Source organism: Sciurus vulgaris (genome assembly GCF_902686455.1).
Source record: "Sciurus vulgaris genome assembly, chromosome: 9".
NCBI lineage: Eukaryota > Metazoa > Chordata > Mammalia > Rodentia > Sciuridae > Sciurus > Sciurus vulgaris.
The window spans coordinates 109,278,836-109,300,522 of NC_136469.1; the positions used below are offsets into that span (position 1 = coordinate 109,278,836).

General features: G+C 33.7%; 1 protein-coding gene across 2 annotated transcripts; it reads left to right on the forward strand.

Annotated features, from left to right (window-relative positions):
- The first annotated feature begins 465 nt into the window (after positions 1 to 465).
- Positions 466 to 21,443, forward strand: YIPF7 (Yip1 domain family member 7). 2 transcript variants are annotated; one of them, XM_079153056.1, is made up of 6 exons: positions 466 to 600; positions 2,030 to 2,146; positions 8,428 to 8,589; positions 13,665 to 13,812; positions 17,300 to 17,481; positions 21,028 to 21,443. In XM_079153056.1, the coding sequence occupies exons 2-6, from the start codon at positions 2,031 to 2,033 to the stop codon at positions 21,188 to 21,190; spliced, it is 771 nt and encodes a 256-aa protein (XP_079009182.1). In that variant the 5' UTR covers positions 466 to 600; position 2,030; the 3' UTR covers positions 21,191 to 21,443. The 2 variants fall into 2 exon arrangements, with proteins under 2 accessions (XP_079009182.1, XP_079009183.1); XM_079153057.1 differs by lacking the exons at positions 17,300 to 17,481; positions 21,028 to 21,443 and having other exon boundaries at positions 8,428 to 8,615; positions 13,667 to 13,805.
- The last annotated feature ends 244 nt before the right edge of the window (positions 21,444 to 21,687 follow it).

A 21,687-nucleotide genomic window follows, 5' to 3' on the forward strand; every position in this document is an offset into this window, starting at 1 on the left:
ACTAGATCATATTAGTGTATCTTTCTTGACTTCCAATGAAAAAGTAACAGGGAAAAAAACCTCAGTCCATAAGTAGCCCTCCTGAATGTTGTTCACATAAATTGAACATTTCAGATTTGAAAACAATTGAAGTCCTCCTCCATTTTCATTTTGGTGCCAAGAGAGTCATGAACCATATATTGGTGTTTGCTGCATATTATTAGGAACGCTCATCTAGGTTGAATACTACAGAAATAGAAGACGCATTGAATCTACTGTTTTCCACCGCTTGCTTCAAAGAAACAACTTTGCCCCACACTAGGAAACTGAACATACTTCTCCACATTAGCAAATTTATGTCTGTATGCTGTTCACTGTGTTTGTAAACCCTGAAAAGTGTTACACGATACTGTGTTTGGCTGTTGGAAGCCCTTTTTTTTTTTTTTTTTTTTTTTTTTTTGGCTGTAGCATCTGTTCAGTGTCAGAGTACAAATTTAGAACCACATATATAGCCAGTTCGTCATCTTTTCACCAACTGATTTGCTTTAAGTTTACCAAGTAAAGTTACATTTGTTAGAGGATCTTTCCACATAAAATACAGATACCAGATACAAAATAGAGGTATGTGTCTGATACAACTGATTCTTTTAAAAGACTGAGCATTTAAGTAAAATATGAAGCTGGGTTATGTAAGATCTCCAGTGCTACTAGTTATATTACATAAAAATTTGCATGCTGTAAAAGCTCAGTGTATTCTCAAATGAAATTACTTTCGGTGCTTCACTACAACACATGGATATGGTTATGCCCTTAAATTTTAAGTTCTTTATAATTTGTTAAAAGATTTATTTCTAAGTCCTGATTTTTGTCTGTATAATTTATAGCTATTTTATACACATTGTTAATGAAAAATATTGATTTATGAAATCAGATGTATGAATTGCTGCATCTTATTTTAGAAAAACTTTATTCTTAGTGAACTAAAAAATTTGATATATTTAACAATTGCTTCTTGAATTTTTCTGATTAATGAAACTCTTAGAGTCAATGCTTATGCAATTGCTTATGCAATTTCATTTGAAATTTATTATAGGTAGTATTCCATAAATGATTATAATTATATGAATAACTGTGGTTTCTAAATTCTTTCATTTAAAATCAGAGCATTAAAGAAAAATAAGCATTAATATGTTGAGTTGAAGAATTATATCTGTTCAGTTAAAAATGTCTCTATTCTCTAATTTTTATTCAGCATCACTATTAACTTTCTAACAGCTTCTTTTGCCACAACCTCTTTCTCCTCTTCATTTTTTCTTCTATCTGGTATTTCTGTCCTTGAGATCTAAGTCAAAGTCATGCATTCCTCTTCACTTCCACAAGTGAGTAGAAACAATGTAGAGAGTATATAGAAAAAAAAATCTGTTCCATTAGCAGTATTGCGCCTTTCTCCTCTGACATAGTCAGAAGCTCAGGTACTATATCCTGGCCAAAAGAAGAAAAATGTTCCCAATACTTACTAGAAATTTCTAAGCAGAACTAAAAAGTAGGTTTGTAGAGTTTTGTTTTTACTTTGGAGAACAGAGAAGCTGTTAGCAAAGTTTAACTCTCTAGGAAAATCAAATTCAATCTCAATATTATTTTTTGCTACTTACTTTCTGAATTTGTGTGTGTGTGTGTGTTTTAAGTGAAAAACTGACACTGCTTAAGTGAACACTTTCCAGATGTGTACCAAGTTTTAAACTTTTTTCTTAAACTACAAAAAATAAGGTATTTGGAGAAGAATGTTAGTTCTTTTAGGCCAATTAAAGTCAATTTAGTCAAAGTCACAATCTGAAGATATGAAATTTTCGGAAAAAGTAGTTAAATATAACACATTATGTAATGACTTTCTAGCATGTATTTCCATAACTCTTTCTACAATATTTATTTTCCTCTTCCAAAAAATACCTTGTGATAGGAATTTGGTCATAATTATAGCATCAATTAATCTTTATAAATATCTCAAAAATTTATTGATTCATAAACTTAAGAAAATGCTTTTATTTTTTAGGATGTCAAACCTGGGACAATTTGACACTGACTTTTACCAATCTAATTATACCATTGATAATCAGGAGCAGAATTATAATGATTCCAATGCCTATGGAAATCTTTATGGATCAGGAGAGTAAGTATGTTATATTGAGTAAATATGCACCCATTTTGAGAATTGTTAATATGATAGCAAGGGATTCCAAGTAGGGGAGATTCTTTGGGAGAAGACAAAGACAAGCTTCTCCTTACTGTTTCTCAGTAAAGTACCCACAATGAAATGACAGGAAAGGGCAGAGAAATTAATCCAATTTTCTGTGAATGCCCCATTTCTCTTGGAGTCCATGCCAAATTAATGTCTTCCCTACTCTTTTTTCCAACTACCACTTAAGAGAGCACCTAAGTGCAAGCACTAGGCAAGTAGGAGGCATGTTCCTTTACCTGATCTTTTTCAGGACGCTGCTTGCAAAACAGATTGTATCTAATTTAATAAAATTTTATTGAGTGTCTACTTTGTGTCAGAAATTAAGAACATTACAAACCCAGAGATAAGGAGTTTGCAATGCAATCCACAGTCTTTTCCCTCACAACATTTAAGACTTTATTTTGGGGAATTGGGCAATTAAATATGCTTTTATAATACACAGATAATATGAAAAGTGCTATGGTGGAATCATTGCGAACTTATTTCAAAATGCATTCATTATTGAGATAAAAATTTAACTTGAGTTAAAAATAAAATGATTAAGAATTTAGTATTCACTAGTATCAAAATAATGTGTTTACAGTGAGGACCATTTGGTTCAAGTTCTGGCTTTAGCATTGGTTGTCTTCATGATATTGGGAAGACTTCTCTGTCTTCATCTGAGACATAAGGACATTAATCATAACAACTTCATAGAAATGTCATAAAAATTATAAAGATGTAGGAAAGTGTACATTAAAGAAAAACAGAAATATAAGTACTGTTTTTAAAATTAATTGATTAGTTGTTGCCTTATGTCATGTCACTTAACCTTTCTGTGTATTCGTTTATACTCTTCTTTTTTTGATGTTTTGTGGGTCCAAGTTAGTGGACTAGGAGAAGAGTCAGACACTTCAACTTTCATAATAACTAACTTTTACTTTTTGACTTTGTGTATGTGTGTGTGTGTATGTGTTTTAAGTGAAAAACTGACACTGCTTAAGTGAACACTTTGCAGATGTGTACCAAGTACACTTTCTCTGTTAGGAATAATCATAAACTTTATAAATTAATTCACTAGATCTTCAAATAATCCTATTATTCTGTTATTCTCATTTTACATATAAGAAACTGTCCACATGGAGAAATTAAGAAACTTTCTCAAGGTCACTAAATAAGAAATGGGGTTAGGGTTAAAGTCCAAGGTTGTTTGATGAGGCCCACAATGATGGTTAACATATGTTTTGTTGTAGAATGAAGATATGTTAGCATAAAAATGGTGCTGCTAACAATAATGGTGAGATGGTAGTAATAAACTGGACCATCGTAGGCGAACTAGGATGTGTTGGTGACCATGCCAATCCAACACGTCTGGGCTAAATAACCTCACAACAAATATTCAAAATTTTAGTTCTTAAAGCCTTTTTTAAACAATCAATAGAAATTATCTTGAAAGCTACAGATGGAAAGAGGAAAGGACAGAATAAACCTAAGAGGCTTTGGGAAGACAGTCTTCTGTTCAACTCTGCTTGGGGAAATTTAGACACCATTTTCACTGACTGATCCCTCCTACCCACATAGGCAAAGAGATATTAGTTTCACAAGCTTCTTCCTAGTTACTCTTGTTGAACCATGCTCTAGGGATAGGGAAATGTATTGGGGTATGTTTACTACTGAAAAAGTGAAGTATCTGGAATTTTATCTCATTAGATCTGTGTTCTATCCTGTCTGGCATCAGTCAGGTTACTTTTTATGTCTTACACTTTGGAAAATAAAGAAACATCATAAATATGCTTGCAGCAGAGAGAGTAGCTTGAGCATTAACTACCATCTACATTTTCAGACTGAAGTAAATTAAAAAGCACAACAAAAAGAGGACAAAGTTTTCTCCTTAAGCAAGAACTCATGGATCATGGCTTTCTCCACCCACACCTCTGACCCAAATTTCTTCCCCCATTTGGTTATTCTTATCAACATTTCCCAGAAGTTAAGATGACAAAGAGATGGAAATTAATATTACCAAAAGAGGGCAGCTCATGATTTTGTTGACTGGGGCAATGGCCTAGCCTGCTTCAGATGCTGTTATGGTTTGAATGTAAGGTATTCACCCCAAAGTTCCCCAAAGTTCATGCAGAAATGTTCAGAGTGAAATGACTGAACTGCTCTCAGTGATCTATTCTGTCCATTCTAGTGGACTGGGTGATAACTGTAGGCAGGTAAGGTATGGCGGAGGGTCACTGGGGGTATGACCTGGAAGGGTTCATCTTTCCTGGTGCCTTCTTTCTCTTTGCTTCCTGTCAACCCTGAAGTAAGCAGCACTCCTCTACTATGATGTCCTGCCTCACTTGGGCCCAGAGCAATGGAGTTGGCCCACCATGGATTAAACCCCTGAAACCAGTTGACCATAATGATGGAAGTCCAAATCTATAGTTTTGGAAAAACAAAACCTCTACTAAAGTATGTAGCTAGTGACTATGTGATAGGGCACAGAAAAGTGACAGTACCTAACAAACATATCTCAAAACACAAAAATTATTATAACCGAGTTTTTTTTATTTTAATTTTTTCTAATTAGTTGTACATGACAGTAGATTGCATTTATACATTTTGATAGATCATACATAAATGAAGTATAATCTCACATTTTTCTGATTATACATATTGAGGATCACATCAGTCATGCAGTCATAAACGTACATGAAGTAATAATGTCTGTTTCACTTCACAATCTTCCCTCCCCATTCCCCCTCCCCTGAGTTTTCTTAAGATAATTTTCTTTATATTTGCATTAGATGATACATTTTAAATCCTACTGACTCAGAAACAGGCAAAAAATTTTCCCAATCATGCCCACCTAAATACATTAGTTTGCAAGTAAAGACAAGCTTTTCAAGGCTAGTTGAAGTTTTATATGATTCTGAGTGAGTGGTGAAAGAGGAAATATTGAAAAATTGGTGATTGTTTTATGGTTCAGAGACAGAAATCCAGGTATGGGTATAGTGGAAATTCTTCTGATAGGAAAACACAGATGGATGGGATACTGTGGAAATTATTTCAGGTGTTCCAGGGAAACCAAAATGGGGAAAAACTGAAAGTGACCAGTGTAGAAGGGCCATAAACTCAGCTAGCTCCCTGCTAATGTCAATTTCATTGAGGAAGAGACAGACCGAAAGACACTATCACAGATATACACTGTTCCTGGGTGCAAGAAAGTTGTCTAAACTGCATCACCCATAAGTCTCAGGAAGAAAAGAGCTTGCAGATGTTATTACTCACGTCTCACGTACTCAACACTATTCCAAGTCCTTTACTTACTTTTACTGATTGAATTCACAGCAGTGCTGTGACTTCTGTTATTATCTTCATTTTACAGATGAAAAAACTGAGGCATAGAATGTGAAGTGGTTTCCTAAGATTATGAAATGGTGATTCAGTCACAGGAAGTCTAGACTCCAGAGGTGGGGTTTGCTAACCCACATTTCTTGGTTCAGGAAAAATCCTACAACTGGAAGAAGGTTAAAAGTAGAGATGCAACTTGACAGCCTTAGAAAGTGAAATAATGGAAATATGACAAAGGATATGGCTGATTGTTCATAGTCACCATACAGTTGCTTCAAGAGGCATTTACAGGAAGTAAAGGTGTTTACTAACAAAGATAATGTTTAAATCCTTCTATGTATAGTCCAGTTATTTTGGTCTAATTCAGTAGAAATTTATTTCATCTAGAATAATGTGCTGACTTAGAAATCATCACAATTTCACTCTTTACCTTTTCATAGGGCTAATAAAAATGCTATATAATCAAAAAAAAATTTTTGTGGGAGTGCACTTTACAAAATTATCACTGCTGTGTGAGATACAGATATGATGCACTTTTAACATTTTAAGTATTGAGTGAAGTAATCTGACTTATGCAATTACCTCTAATATATAATCATTCATTGTCGTAGGCTTAACAGATCATACAAATTGTCCAGTCCTATTCTCTCTGAATTTTTGTTTTGGGAAAAGATATAGCAAGCTTGAAATATATCACTAAGAATATAAAAGAACTCACTGGTGCAGTCATTCTGAATTGGCACCACCTAGAAAAATGGATAACACCAGAAGACATGGGCTAAGTAGATTCACAGTATGTGGTTAAAATTATAATTGCTCATAGCACTTTCAGGAAAAATGCCTACTGTATAAGAATTGAGTTATTTACAGAGTGTTTTGGGTGAAATTATTGACTATTGATGTGATTATGGTGGTAACACTTGAGTTTTGTTCCTTAAGAGGTAATGTTAAATATTATAGTCAATGTGTACAATGTTGAAGTTATAAAACAAAAGAGAATTTTAATTTTTATAGTCATGGAAGATGAGCATGATAATTTTTCTAAATCATTTTGACTTTTACTCAAAATGGACAAATTTTAAAATTTTCACTATCTTAAGTATGTGGTAAGGAAATTTTAATAGTATGCCCTATTACAATAAGAACAAGAGAGACCAAGTTCCTGTTGGAGAACTTTTACTGGATGAGGGGACAAAGAGGGATAAAGCAAAGAGGAGAGAGCAGGATTTGACTGGTAATGGGCATGGCATGTGTGTATTTTTTAATGTGTAAAAATGTGTTTCCCCTTCTTTGAGGGGCACTGGGTTAAAGTAGCTACCCACGTTGAGTCCCTTCATTCACAGAGGTTGCTCTACAGGTAATAATTGCATAAGTTACACTTCTTCTATCCTAGTTGGCAATGCCTGAGTATGATTCATGGTGAGACCAGGCAAGTATGTCAATGAAAATCTTATTTAGACACTAATCATTGAGTCACCTTTATTTGCCCCTTTTATTTTTCTAGAAAGGCATACATTAGAAAACACTAGGACAATTTAACCCAACAAATTTGTTGTTTGTTTCTACTGGTACTTTTGATAGTTTACCTACTCTGCTAAAAGAGAGAGAGAACAAGAGAGAGGGAGAGAAAGAGAGAGATTGGGAATGTGCCATATGACTAAATGAAAGCTATAATAATCAGCATATGCTGTGGGAAATTCAAAAGGTACGCCAGTTCCTTGCCCTTAATGAGCTATACTTGAGTTAGTGAATTATTAAGTGTACATCTCTCCATCTCTGTGGTTTTATTTGCTAAAATAGTTATTTTATTGATCAAGTTGACATACATAAAAGGTTGAGTATGTTATTCTTATACTTCATATTAAAATTAATGTTAGAGGGAAATATTCAAAAGTCATTCTATAAATATTTTAGCATGAAAAGATCACAGGCCGTTACGAAGTTCAGATTTTTGGACCTTCTCTTTAGCAGAGGCAAAAGTTTAGGTGAAAAAACTTAAACATGTTAATAGGAAATATTTTATGTTTCATCCCCTTTATGTAAAAGCTATACAGCTATGAAAAATGCACCAATAACCTTATACACTCCTCCTTTCTCCTTTCTTTCTTGCTCTAATGCTAGAAAGACATTATTTACAAAAATCGATATTTTCCCACCTCCTCACAAATGGTAAAAATAATAATAATAAACAAACCAAAACATGTTCAAGAGGGAATTGAAATGTGACATCCTGGCAAACTAAATTGTGCATTTCAAAAGAAAAACTAAAACAAATTACAGAATACATTGTTAGTGTTCAGAGATAATTCGATTAGTAATAATTGGGAATGGCCAGAACTGGAAAGTGCATTATGGATAATAGCTAGTTCATATATTTATTATTCCTTTGAACTAACTATACTACTAAAATTGTGGTTTTCACTTGCTATTTCTATAGCTTTGTAGGGGCTTTACAATTGGTGATTGTACCCTGTAGGGAGCACAGCACTGCCTAGAAAACTTCCATCAAGTGAGTCCAGCACCTGCAATGATTTGGCACCATTCTAGGAGAGTCATTTTGTCTCCACAAGCTTCTATTTCCTTTCCTATAAGATGGGATTAAAAATACAGTTTTAACCATTTGAAGTTTTAATTGAGAAAATATAAGGGGCAGTGCCCAGCACATTGTATGTGCTCAATTAATATTGGAATTCTACAAGTCTTTTTATGGTCAGTTAGTCATTTTGTGAGATTTTTAAAGTTACAGTTAAATTTGAAGTAGGTTACTTCATTTATAGGTAAATATTCTTAAAAACTAGGTGAATTCATATAAGGAAAATTTATAAATGTCCTCTCTTGATTTGTCATGATATCTCTTTATTACATGTATAAATATCAGTATTTTCCCTTTCTAGACGGCAAGCCAGCAAGCAGCCTCAGCCTGCCCCTCTTGTTTCTCCAGAGATGCTCGTGCCGTCAGGTTATGCAGGACAATTTTTTCAGCCGGCATCTAACTTGGATTATTATTCGCAATCTCCTTACATTGACAGTTTTGATGAAGAGCCTCCTTTGCTAGAAGATAAGTTAAGGAAGTGTTATTAATGTGTGTACACCTGAAGAATAATAGCAATAATCAGCACTGAATGTGTGCTGTCTGCATGCTGTATATAGCGTGTTTGTGTAATTGTTCCAGCATAACAAGAGTCAGCTAAACCAACTCATGGAAATCACTGGAAGTTGGTTGCATGTTTGTGTGGAGAAATTTGGAAGTAGATTTGTGCTATCGTTATGATATGGCTGTAGTTATTAATGTTTCTTCACTCTTCCATACATTTTGACTCTCTTAGCAAGGACATCTTGTGACAAAAGTGTGAATATCAAAGCAACCAACCTTCCTGCCCCAATTAATGAGGCACTTTATATGTTTTTGTCTGCTGTTGACCTGGGAGCAAAGGAGATAGTTTCTTAAATTAATATTTGTTTCGACATGGAGACAAGCTGTGTTTCTCTCCCATGACATACATGAACCCTCTCATCTCAGCTTGGCATGGCTAGGTGGAAAAGAATGTGATTCTAGAAAATGATGCTATTCATGGGAGGAACTCCTGAACACTCGAAACTGAGGGTCCCTGTGTTCAGGTGTTCAGAGGTGTTCTAGTCATTGATTTTTGTTTCCCTTATGTTCGGCCATGCTATAGCTCCTGTTTTGCTCTTAGGGAATGTCAGTATGATACTAGAAGCATGGGTGCTAAAAAGTTAAAACTCAAGTGGATTTAAATCTGACACCTAAGAAGACATATTTACTGGTTAGATACTCCAAGTCTTTTGTATGTACTAGTTCTTTATATGAGCCAATTGAAAAGATTAGATTAAAATTTCCCATATTTTACATCAAAAGCATCATTGTCTCATGTGAACACAATCAGCCACCTGCAGTAAACAAATCCTTCTTTCTCTGCCTAAACACCGTAAAATAAAGTAAATGATTTAAACCATTCAGAAAGATACCAGAAATTATATAATAGATCTGTTGGTTCCTTAGAAACCACTTAAGTTTTTGGTTCAGTTATGTTTTATTGGTTCATTCTGTTTTATCTCTGCAATTAATAGACACCTGGTTTAATGAGAATAAATTATAGTGTTTAAGTAATTATTAACTTAAACCTTTTCCTTGACAACAACATCTTTGCTTAAAAAAAAAAAAAAAAAAAAAAAAAAAAAAAACTATTGTCTAATTGTATCCAGTACATTTGGAAAACATGAATAAAACATAAAAAATCACTTCAAATTGCATCTCCAAAACATGACTACCATTTGGTGTATTTCTGTCCAGCCCATATGCTATTTTCCTATGAATAGTGTGTATATTATGTATATTATGTATGTAGGTATATGAATACTTAAAAGTGAATTACTATTTTCACTGCATGTATATGCATTTGAGTATTTAAAACTGAAAGTTGTATCATTCTATGGATATAAAGTTTCATATTCTTTTCATTTACATTTTATCATGAGCATTTCCATAAACAAAGTCTTAAAAATCATTAAATATTATTCAAAAACATGATTTATAATGGTTTTCTAATATTCTGGCATAAAAATACAATAATTTATACCTTAAAAGTTGTTTCTTATAAAAAGTAATGCTTTGGTGAACATCATGCTAAAAATTCTTTGATCTGTCCAAAGTCTTTCCTTGAAATGTTTACATAACTTGAAATGATTAGGTAAACTTAATCTCTGAAATGGATTTTCCACTAGACCTTCACAGGAGAATAAATGATATCTCTGTCGATTTGATAGGAAGAGAGGAAAAAGGAAGACTTTGCATTTCCTAGTTCCTAAAAAATTTTGACATTTTAAAAACAAGTTTATTGACTGTTTTTACTTTTTCCAATTTTTTTTATGATTTTAGTCATTTTTACTAGAAATTTTTAAATTTTTTCTTTCACTGAGATATTTATGTAGTAAAGATATTAATAACTCTCTGGAATATGTATTTCAAACATTTTTTCCCTAACTTGTGTTTGCCATCTCATTAGTTCACGGGTCCTTGGGAAACAGGAATTTTAATGTTTATATTTTAAAATCGAGAATACTTTTTTTGGAAACATTCCTTTCAATTGCTGTTTTGTTTAGAATCTATTTCTCTAATTCCAGAATATGTTCATATTCACTTATAGATTCTTAAATTTAGGATTATTATTTTGCTTTGTATTTAGATGTTTGATTTGAGAATTGTTTTAGCTTAACATGTAAAGTAAGGATTTTACATTAGTTTTTTCATTAATGGTTAACCAATTCTCTCCCACAAAATTTATTGAAAATAATTTTTTAGTTATCTGAAATGTTTCTATTGTTATAGACTGGACTCTTACACATTCTCCACTAATGTCTCTTTAACTTTGAATAGGAAATATGTTAGATTTCCCTTCTCATATAGTTCTGAATAAATTTCTATATTTTTTCTCTTTGTGATCATTCCTACCATATACATAGAGAAGTGAGCACTTGGCATAATTTTACATTTTGAATTTATGAACTATCTAGAGTTCTGATACAGTGTGTTCTTCAAGCTAGATAACTGTGAAAGTTGCAAGCTTCATATGTCCAAAGACATGGAAGAGCCCTAAGCAGGCTTTCTAGGATGAGGTGATAAATGACATTTGCCAGTTTTTATTTCACACATTCCAAAATGTACTATAAAATTATGAAGCTATAATAATGAACATTCCATTCATAAAAACATTTATTTTGAAAATGTGTTTACTCCTCAAGTGCTTATACTCTTCAAGGTAATCTAAGACACTCATTTGGTTTATGTAAGAATGACTTTTGTTTTTTTGATAATGTACACTTAATATGTTAACAAAGGCATCTTTAAGAATAATAGTCTATTTAAGACTGTCGGACCAAAAAAATTCTGATAGTTTGTGTTTTGTATTTGTAGTACAGCCTGCTATTTATATATAAAGGGTTAATGCTACAATTTGCATAGAAAATATCGTTTTTTTATAGCAGGTTATATACTTTACTACCACTAGATGACAGCAAAACAACAAATTTTGCATTCAAATTTCACAGTGGTTTTCTTGGTTTTGTATGATTAAGGTGTTGTATTAGGGTTTCTACAACTAACAAATACTTATCTAATTCACATACCTTTTAACAATTTGTAAACCAATTATTTAGGGATATAATTCAATAAAAAGCATAAAATAAGCTGGGCACGGTGGCACACTCGTGTAATCCCAATGACTAAGGCAAGAGGATTGAGAGTTCAAAGCCAGCCTCAGCAACTTAGCAAGGCCCTAAACAACTCAGTGAGACCCTGTCTCTAAATGAAATACAAAACAGGGCTGGGGATGTGGCTCAGTGGTAGAGTGCCCCTGGATTCAATCTTGTATGCTGTGTACTAACTGTCAGGTTTACATGGTATTTAGGTGCTACTTGAAACAAAAATAAACAAAGCCAAGGACTGGGAGTGTAACTCAGTGGTAACTTGTGAGAGGCCCTGGGTTCAGTTCCCAACACTGCAAAACAAAACAGACAAAAAAATCTAAACCAAAACCAGAAACAGTTGAGCTATACTCAATATCTGACGAAGATTGCCAAATCCTAGTAAGGAAAGTTAAATACCACATACTAATGAATTTAAGAAGATAGTCCTTTACAAGAGAGAGTTGGACTAGTTAAAATATATATATATTATATTTATATATATTACATATATATCTTCATATATATATATGTTACAAGACACACACACACACACACACACACAAGATTAGATGCACATTGATCTAACTATAACTCTGCAGTTAAAAGCATGTGTTCTTGAGTCAAATTGTTGAATATGGAAACCTGATTTTCTGTTTCCAACTTTAGATAAATTGCTTAATCTCAAAACCTCAGTCATCTGATGCATACAATGGGACTAAGTGCTAAAGTGTAAGAGTAAGAGCAATGCATGTAAATCTCAAGAAGGAGCAAACACTTAGTAAATGGTAGTTTGGTTTAGGTGAAATGCATGTAGTTATTGTAGTTTGCCTTTGATTCTTTCTACACCTCACCCTTATTGAAATTTTGAAAGGATGGAAGGAGGGTAAAGTTTGATTGCTGGATCCTAATCTGCTATGCCATATACTTCTCTTTGAATGTTTTTTTTTTTCCTCCCTAAGATACATCTTAGTTTATAAGAATAGTGAGATAGAAACTGATATGGTGTCAACATTTATTTCTATATTCAGTAGATTTCAAATGAATAGATATTTTTCTTTACAAAAATAGTACAGAAGGAGAGGAATCTAGTAGTCAGAATTCCTTGGAAAGCAGGCACTGGAGAAAAAAATTAGAAACTTTTCAAGGAGTCTGGATTTGTGGACATGGATCCCACTGATTTGGATATTTTATTCTAACACTGTCATTCATAAAAAAGAAAGATTAACTTGTCACAAGAATTTAATCTTTATATTGACCCAACCTCAGAGTGCATTGATCTTATAGAAATAAAAAAAAAAAAAAATCCTGGTTGTTTTTCCTTCCAGAAAGACTTCTGCCTTTTTTTTCCTTTGTGGAGTTTCATTCATGTGGCATAAAATTGTTCTTCTCATTAGCCAGAGTGGAAGAAAAATCCCAGACCTAGACTGGGTGTCTATAAAGCACAGCTATTTGAAAAATTATGCCATGGTTGACATGGTAAAATTTCAGAAGTGTTAGCAACTAAATATACAGGAAAGGAAATATTTTCAGGAGCAATAGACCTTTGGCCTGTTAGTTACAGTTTTATTTTACTGTATAATGTCAGTTTCTCAATTTTAACTATATTTTAAGCTTATCTTTGCTACAGAAATCAGGAAAATTTTTCCTAGATGGACTTTTTTCTCTCTAAAACATTTACTTTAGCTCATATACTTGGGCAACAAAAACTCTTTTCATTTTGTTTTTAAAGATTATAGAACTTTAAAATATGAAGATAGAACAATAAAAGTGCTGAGTAAACTAATCAAGTGTTAATTTTAGTTAAGTAATGTAACTCGTTTTTTCTTCTATATCCGTATATATACATATGTGTATGTATATGTGTATACACACACACACACACACACACACACATATTTTTTTCTTTTTTTCTTTTTTTTCGTTTTGCAGAACTTGGAATCAATTTTGATCATATATGGCAAAAAACCTTGACGGTGTTAAACCCAATGAAGCCAGCAGATGGCAGCATTATGAATGAAACAGATCTCACAGGACCCATCCTTTTCTGTGTAGCCCTGGGAGCCACCCTACTTCTGGTACTGTGCAACCATGAGCACCAGATTTTAATGCTTGTTCTTCCCAATATCCGTTTCTGGAAAGATCTTTGTTAATAAAAAAAAAAAAAAAAAAAGTATGTTGCTTTATGTGGTGAAAGTTGTTTAAGTTTTGACTTTTTAAAATTAGAGACATATTGAATTAATCAACCACAGTGACAAAAAGAAGCTGTCATAGTGTATTAAAACAGACAAAAATATAAACTGAAATATAATTTCAAGAGTCAAACTAACAAGTCAAATTTTCATCCAAGCAAGAGATCATTTATGTGTTTCTTGTTACTAAGAAAGGAATGTCAATCAGGAATCCTTGAAGGAAAACACAGATTTGCGAAATAAAAGTCCTAAAGTTTAGTTCTTGTTTCCTATGAGATTTCTGTAGTCCCACTGGACAAATTATTTCCCTTTCGTCATTATTTTTTTGCTATAGTATATCTTAAGAGTATTTCTAACATCCTGTGAGGAATGAGGTAGGTCTCCTTGTTTCTGATTAGGCCACTATAAATAAATCAAGGTGCAATGATAAAGTATGATTTGTTCAGTCAACCCACCTCTTTTTGCTATAATTTTAGTTTTCTAACTTCTGTGATGGCATTTTCTCCCTGACTTTACCATGTGTCTTGTGTATATTCTTTATATTTGGAAATAATGATATTAAGAGAAAAGGTTAAGAAAACCTAAGTTTTGAAAGTATTGTAGCTTACGTTTAGAAAAGTGTTTGATTAATAAAAGGAAGAAGAAAATAGAGACAAAAGGCTATCATTTTATATCAAGGAACAAATGACAATAGGTTAAAAATATAAGATGATCAAGACAGTCTAAAAAGTACACTTTCATTAAGGCACAAAGAGAAAAACTTGGCAGGGGAAATAATATAGGAAATTGAAGATTCTAGGAAGAGTCCTTATAATAGTGATTCATTCCTCTTACTACTATCCACTTCCCATAAAACATAATTTTCAAGACTGGAGTTATAGCTCAGTTGGTAGAGTGCTGGCTTCGTAAGCACAAGGCCCTGGGTTTAATTCCCGCACTGCCCCCCCCCAAAAAAAAATTCCCTAACTGTAGCTATACTTTTCAAAAAAATTCTAAAATGTATTTGTAACTAAACTTTCACTTTCAATCAATTTTATAATATCAATCAAAATGCTGATAGCAATCTAGTATCTATATGGTACTGTTGACAATAACCATCACATCATATTTATCCACTACAATAGTATAGTGATAATAATACAAGAATATGGTGCTGATAATACAAAAGTTTAACAATGGTAATACAATAGTATAGTGATAACATCTTATTTTTTTCTTTTTGCTACAACTAATGCAAATACTCTGCATATCAAACACTAACAGCTAGATTTTCCATTTGTCTCTAACTTCCTGTCTTTGGTCTTTGTCACAAGAATTTGATAATCTTGGAATAAACTGATAAGCAAGGCAATACCAATTAATCAAATAGAAACAATCGATTTACTATATTAACTCATCTTTCTTTTTCAAGTCATTTGTGATATAACAGCTGTTTGTTTTTCTGTAGAAAACATTATTTTTACCATCCCTTAAAGGACAATATTGATCTTATTAAGATATCTCTTTTTTAATTATTTATTTTTTAATTTTTTATAGACTGAATTTTGATTCATTGTACTAAGATATCTCTTGATGTATAATGCTGGTTGAAGTTATTTAACTATCCTCTCTTATGATTTAAATACAAAGCAGTATAGTCAAAAGAAACCTCACTGGGAACTGAGAAAATTCAGTCTGCCCTTAACTGCTACTAGTTATGCTCTTGAACTTTTGGCTTCATATTTCTATGCTTTCATTTTTTTTTTTTCTTTAAGACAGAAGGAATTTGAGTGGTTTTTAAGTTTCCTTTTAGTTCTGAAATTATGGGAAATATGTATATATGTACACACATGTATTTCTGAATCTTTTAATACAAACATTACCACTTGGAGTTTACCATTAGATGCAATATTTTAGAATTGATTCTGATATATACAGAACAATAAAGACATTCAAAATCTCCTCCTGAATATTAATTGAAGTAGGATTTAACTCAAAATCCATTTGATGCTAGGTTAACTGTGCCCTAGATAACTATAATTAAGGGATCATTTTTGGGCTGATATAACCATTATACAGTAAAAGTGAAACTAAATTGACACCAATATCCAAATCTGTTCACTATCTCTGGAGATGTAAGATTCATAATAACATACTCATAATTTTTATGATTTCTGCTGACATAAGGCACAGTGGGATTTCTTCAGGTCGAAGGAAGCATACAAAAGAAAATCACTTCAAGCACTGAACATAAATTTAGCTTTGTTTGTACTTTCCCCTCTCTGTTAGTTTTCTATTACTATGACTAAATACCTGATATATTCACCTTATAAGGAGAAAAGGATTATTTTGGCTCACTGTTTCCGAGGTTCCTGTCCATGATTCTTCTTGTCCTTCTTGTCTTTGAGCCTGTGGCAAGACAAAACATCATGGAGGAAGAGTTTCAGCAGACAGGGCTGCTCACTTAGTGGCAGGAAGCAAAAGAGACAGAAAGGAAAGGACTGGGGTTCCAATATTCCCTTCCAGGGCAAACCAGAGTGACCTAACTTCCTTCCATGTGCATCCAGCTCTTAAAATTTCCATCATGCCAGACATTGCTCACTAAGCCTGTAAGACATGAGCCTTTGGGGGATGATTATCAAACCATAACACCCTATAACACCCCCAAATTATTCGCATCCCAACACCAAGAAAATAAGTGGTTTAAAATTACTGGTCCATCTCTCTTTTCTGATAGGACTATGAATATGGCCTAGAAAAGCATCATGCATGGACACTATAAAAGTATAACTAGAAGAATATTCAATATTTTGAATCAAGATGTAATGAGGGTAATTTTATAGGCAACATGGGAAAAAATTTTGAAGTTAAAAAATAGAAACTTTGCTTTCTATTTTGATGATAAGCCTGGGTTAGAATTTGAAACAATTTTTAAATGGCAGTATTGTTAATATGCTTTGTAAATCTACAAGATTAAGTTGGATTTTTTTGTTACTTTATTTCATCATTCAGACATTCTACACATGAGGGGAGAAAATATAGTCTGTTTTATGAACTGCACTACGTATAGACAACCTATGGTAAATAGCGAATGTGTCTGTATATTCCAACCGCCATATATACATACGTATATATATGTGCCTGGTAGTATCTTCTCTTTTCTGTTTATCTGTTTTGCTTATCCCATTCCAAGCATTCTCATGGTATTTGTTTTCAGAATCAGAATTTATATTACAGGCAGTATTTTTTCCAGAATTCCCAGTCTTCTGATGATGGTACTAAAAAGATACAGAACAGCTTAAACTGACTCTCCTGTCCTCGCTGCTCTGTTGTCATTGTGGTCTTCTCTCCATGTTGGTTGTGTATTCATCCTTTTTACCTCACTTCGTTTCAGGCAGGAAAAGTTCAGTTTGGTTACGTGTATGGCATGAGTGCCATTGGCTGCCTTGGGATTCATGCCTTACTGAACTTGATGAGCTCTGCAGGGGTGTCATATGGCTGTGTGGCCAGTGTGCTGGGTTACTGCCTGCTCCCCATGGTCATCCTGTCCAGCTGTGCCATCTTCTTTTCATTACAGTAAGTGTCTCTGTGCACTGACCCCACATGCACAATCATCATTAAGGCTGTCCAGACCAGTGCAAAAGTTAAGCTCTTTCTGATCATTTTGGCAGTGGAATTGGGGAAAACATGTCTATTAAAAGCTACACATGGATTCAGAAAATTAGGCCGGCTTTGGCTCAGGTGCTATTCCTATTTCCAAGATTTAAAAAATAAATTAAGCCAAGCGATTTTTAAAACTGGCACTTTCTAAGTTGCGACATTCTTCATTGTGAACTATTGTCATGGGTAATACAACAACTACAGAAAATTCACTTATTTGATTTTGGAAGAGTAAATGCCTGCTGAACATTGACAAACTGCTTCAGCTCCCAGGCACTATGCCTCTGGGCAGGAAGCAACTGTTCTTTCTCAGCTGGTCTCCTTGCAGTGCAGAATTCTCAGCAACCCTGATGAGGATATTAATTCTGGAGAACTTTATAGCATATATGCTCATTTGATACATTTTTAAAGTTTTCTTACTTCACTTATGCAGTTGATATTTGCAATTCAAAACTATGGATAAGGATTCAGTACATAGAAATTTCTGCACGGCACTTTCCAGGGCATCTGTGTATCACTTACACTTTGGTGAGAGAGAGCAAGTGATATCATAGTTCGTGTCACCTGCCATGTTCCAAACTCACTTGGAAATAAATATTTGCTTTTTGTGTTCATTCTTTTACATTCAAAGGAGAGACAAGTCTTAAGTTATTAATATACATTGGATAGAACAGTATATTAAGAATTTACTAGTGCAAGCATAAACAACTTAAAAAAGCCTTTAATATTTTGTTTTCATAATTATGAATATTTTCACAATAAATAACTGTTATCATAACTTTACTGAGAATGTCTTAGCAGTTCTCTTTTTTGTTTTAACATGGCCTCATTTTTAAAGCAATCTTAATTGAGAGCAAACCCTTAGTTTATCAGTAATTACTCAACATTTAGAAAAGAAAATAACAGGAAATGGATACCTTGGGTGTATGAATATAACATGATTTATGTTTATTGAGTCTTATCTATGGGAAAAAAAATCCACATTTTGTGCATTGCATTCGTAGCAAGTTGCTCCATTTACTGGTTGCTAAGTCCAGAGGTTGGACATATTAGTACAGAGTTGGTTCTACTTCTCCTTTATCAGATACTTTGCAAAAGAATATTATTTTGGCTATAATTTAAAAATTCTAAATTTTTCTCTGCTAATTTTTTAAATTTTATTTTGAATAATTATATTTTTGACAATTTTACATATTTGTTAGATACAATGTGATTTTGTTGTTTTAATTAGTTGTACATGACAGTAGAATGAACTTTGATACATAATATATAATGGAGTGTTATTTCTCATTCTTCTGGTTGTGTATGATATAGAATCCCACCAGTCGTATAGTTATACATGTACATGGGGTAATAATGTCTGATTCATTCTACTATCCTTTCTACCCCCAGACCCCCATTTAACATTATTTTCAGCAAAGTAGAGACTTAGGACATTTTAAATACTTCAGAATATTAGGGGGGGATAACCCTAAAACTCTTGGGTTTGGTCAATCACCAAAGTTTGGACTTTTTATTTTCATTCTGAAATTATAAAGGATGGTATGTTAGTCCATTTCCTATCACTGTGACACAATGTCTGAGAAAATCAACTTACTAGAAGGAAAGTTATTTTGGCTCATGGTTTCAGTCCATGGTTGCTTAGCTCCATTGCTTTTGGGCTGTGGCAAGTGAGAACATTATGGTAGGAAGAACATGGTGGAACAAAGGTGCTTACCTCATCACAGCTGAGAAGCAGAAAGAAGGAGAGGAAGGGGCTTCCAATATCTCCTTTAAGCCATGGCCCCAGTGGCCGGATTTCCCCCATGAGGTCCCACCTTCTAAAGGTTCCAAGGCCTCCCAATAGTAGCACAAACTGATGACCAAACCTTTAGTATTGAGCCTTGAGGAGACAGACAGAATCCAAACCCTAACAGATGGTTTAGAAATACATTAAATTATACTAAATGGGAATGAATAAACTATCTGACCCCTAAGACCATTAAGCTAAAATTGCCTTTTTAGGCATATTACTATATCATTCAAATTAATTATGTATAATTTAAAATTTACCTTCACAGAAACATACACATTAAATCACTCCATAAATTATTCCTAATTGGTATTCATTAAGCCAATTAATATAGTATTTATTTGGTGCCATTAATATTTTTGTTTCATTAGTAATCTAAGGCATTATTAGTTGCACTGTATAATTTTTCACCTGTTTTACTTCGGTTTAATTATTAAAAGTAGGTATTTCTGTCCTCTCAAATCATAAATAATATTTAAGTTTAGAATCAAATCAGGATCAAGTGAGGTTGTGTAGTTTGATGGTAGAAAGAACAATGCACTAGGAGTTGAAAGATCTTTGCCTAGGGCCTCAGGATAGAGCTCAGCTGGTAGAGTGCTTGCTTCACATAATAAAGCCCTGAGTTCAGCACCACAGGGGGAAAAAAAAAAAAGGATCTTTGCCTAGTGCCACTGTGCTATGTAATTGTTGTCAAGTTACTTCATTACCTTAAAGCTGGACACTAAATCCTGAAATTGCTCCTACCTCTCATGTCTTATTTTCCTAAATACCCTCTTACTTTTTTGTACTATTATTATTTTGTGGGGGAGGGGACCCAGGGCTGCTTTGCCACCAAGCTACATCCCCAGATATTTTTAATTTCTATTTTGAGGCAGAGTTTTATTAAGTCGCTTAGGGCCTCTCTAAGTTGCTGAGGCTGGCCTCAGACTTGCGATCCTCCTGCCTCATAATCCAGTCTATTTTACACATAAGGAAAGAAGTTTACTCTCTACCACCTATACTTCCCTTTTTATTCTCCAGATGGCTAAACCAACTATTTTATTTGTCCATTTGTTCTTAAAGGACAGATTGACTCTGCAGTTACTATTTGAAGATACCCATTTGACAAATTCTTTCCAGTATGGATGGATTAAAAAAATAATATGTTTATATGTCCACACATTGACATATGAACTATGTACTTGGGAATGCACTGGGAGGTTCTTTCCTATTCTTTGGGTTCTCTACTTGAGCTATGTCAAGTTTTGATATCTCTGACAAAAACCTGAGAGGTGGACCTGGGAGGAGTGGGGACAAGTCACCCTGCTAGATTGTAGCTCTATTTACCTTTCCTGTCACAGATGAGTCCATTTCTTAAGAAAATATGGGAAAGAAAACCTGTAGCTATAAGAGAAGGCTCTACTGAACAGTGATTAAGAGAATTTCAGTGAGTTGGGTGGAATATGACAGTGTGTAACTGCAGGTAATTTCTTTGTCCTTTTTTTTTTTTTTTAAATCTAGTTTTACTGAAACGTAAAGATTTCTAACTGACCAAGGCTTTTGAGTGCATATGGTTCATAACCCTCATTTAAGTAGTTTTGGATATGATAACAAGAACAATTCAGAGGCCGCTCCGATCGAGTCATCTCACTTTTGATGTAAGGCAATTGTGTCCTTTGTCTTTGCTCCAGGGGCACCTTTGGAACCATGTCAGCCCTGGTCATCGTCGGTTGGTGTAGTCTCTCAGCCTCTAAGATCTTCATTTCGGCCTTGGACATGGAAGGACAGCAGCTTCTCATTGCCTATCCTTGTGCCTTACTTTATGGACTTTTTGCCCTCCTCACGGTCTTCTGAAAAGTGTATGAGATGCTTTTGCAAACCTCTGTTTGCTGTTCATATTATTCTGGAAGTGTATTAGCATTCCAATTGGGTCATATGATTTCTGTTTTATTATTGTTGAGAGAATAATAAGCAGAGAGGCAAAACAGCACTTAAGGATGGCGCTCTAATGGCCTGCGTGGTTTGAATGATGTTTTGCTTTCCAAATTGGTGCATTAAAACATTTTGAAATATTTTAAAATAAAAAGGGATGTAGTTGCTGAACGGATGGACACTAGTTTTCTCAATAGATGCATTTCTGAGAAATTATAAGTAAATAAACACATATGCCAACCGTTTAGAAGAACTCGAGTAAATCTTCTGAGAAGCAGTCATGACTGCTCAAGCTGTGCGCATGTGGCTAAATATTGTAGAGTTCGGCACCTTGGGAGAGTTCAGAGGTGGGTTATTCAGGGTTTTATTTACCAGAGTGAAAGAACCTTCTGTCTTTTAATGTACATACTTCAACGACT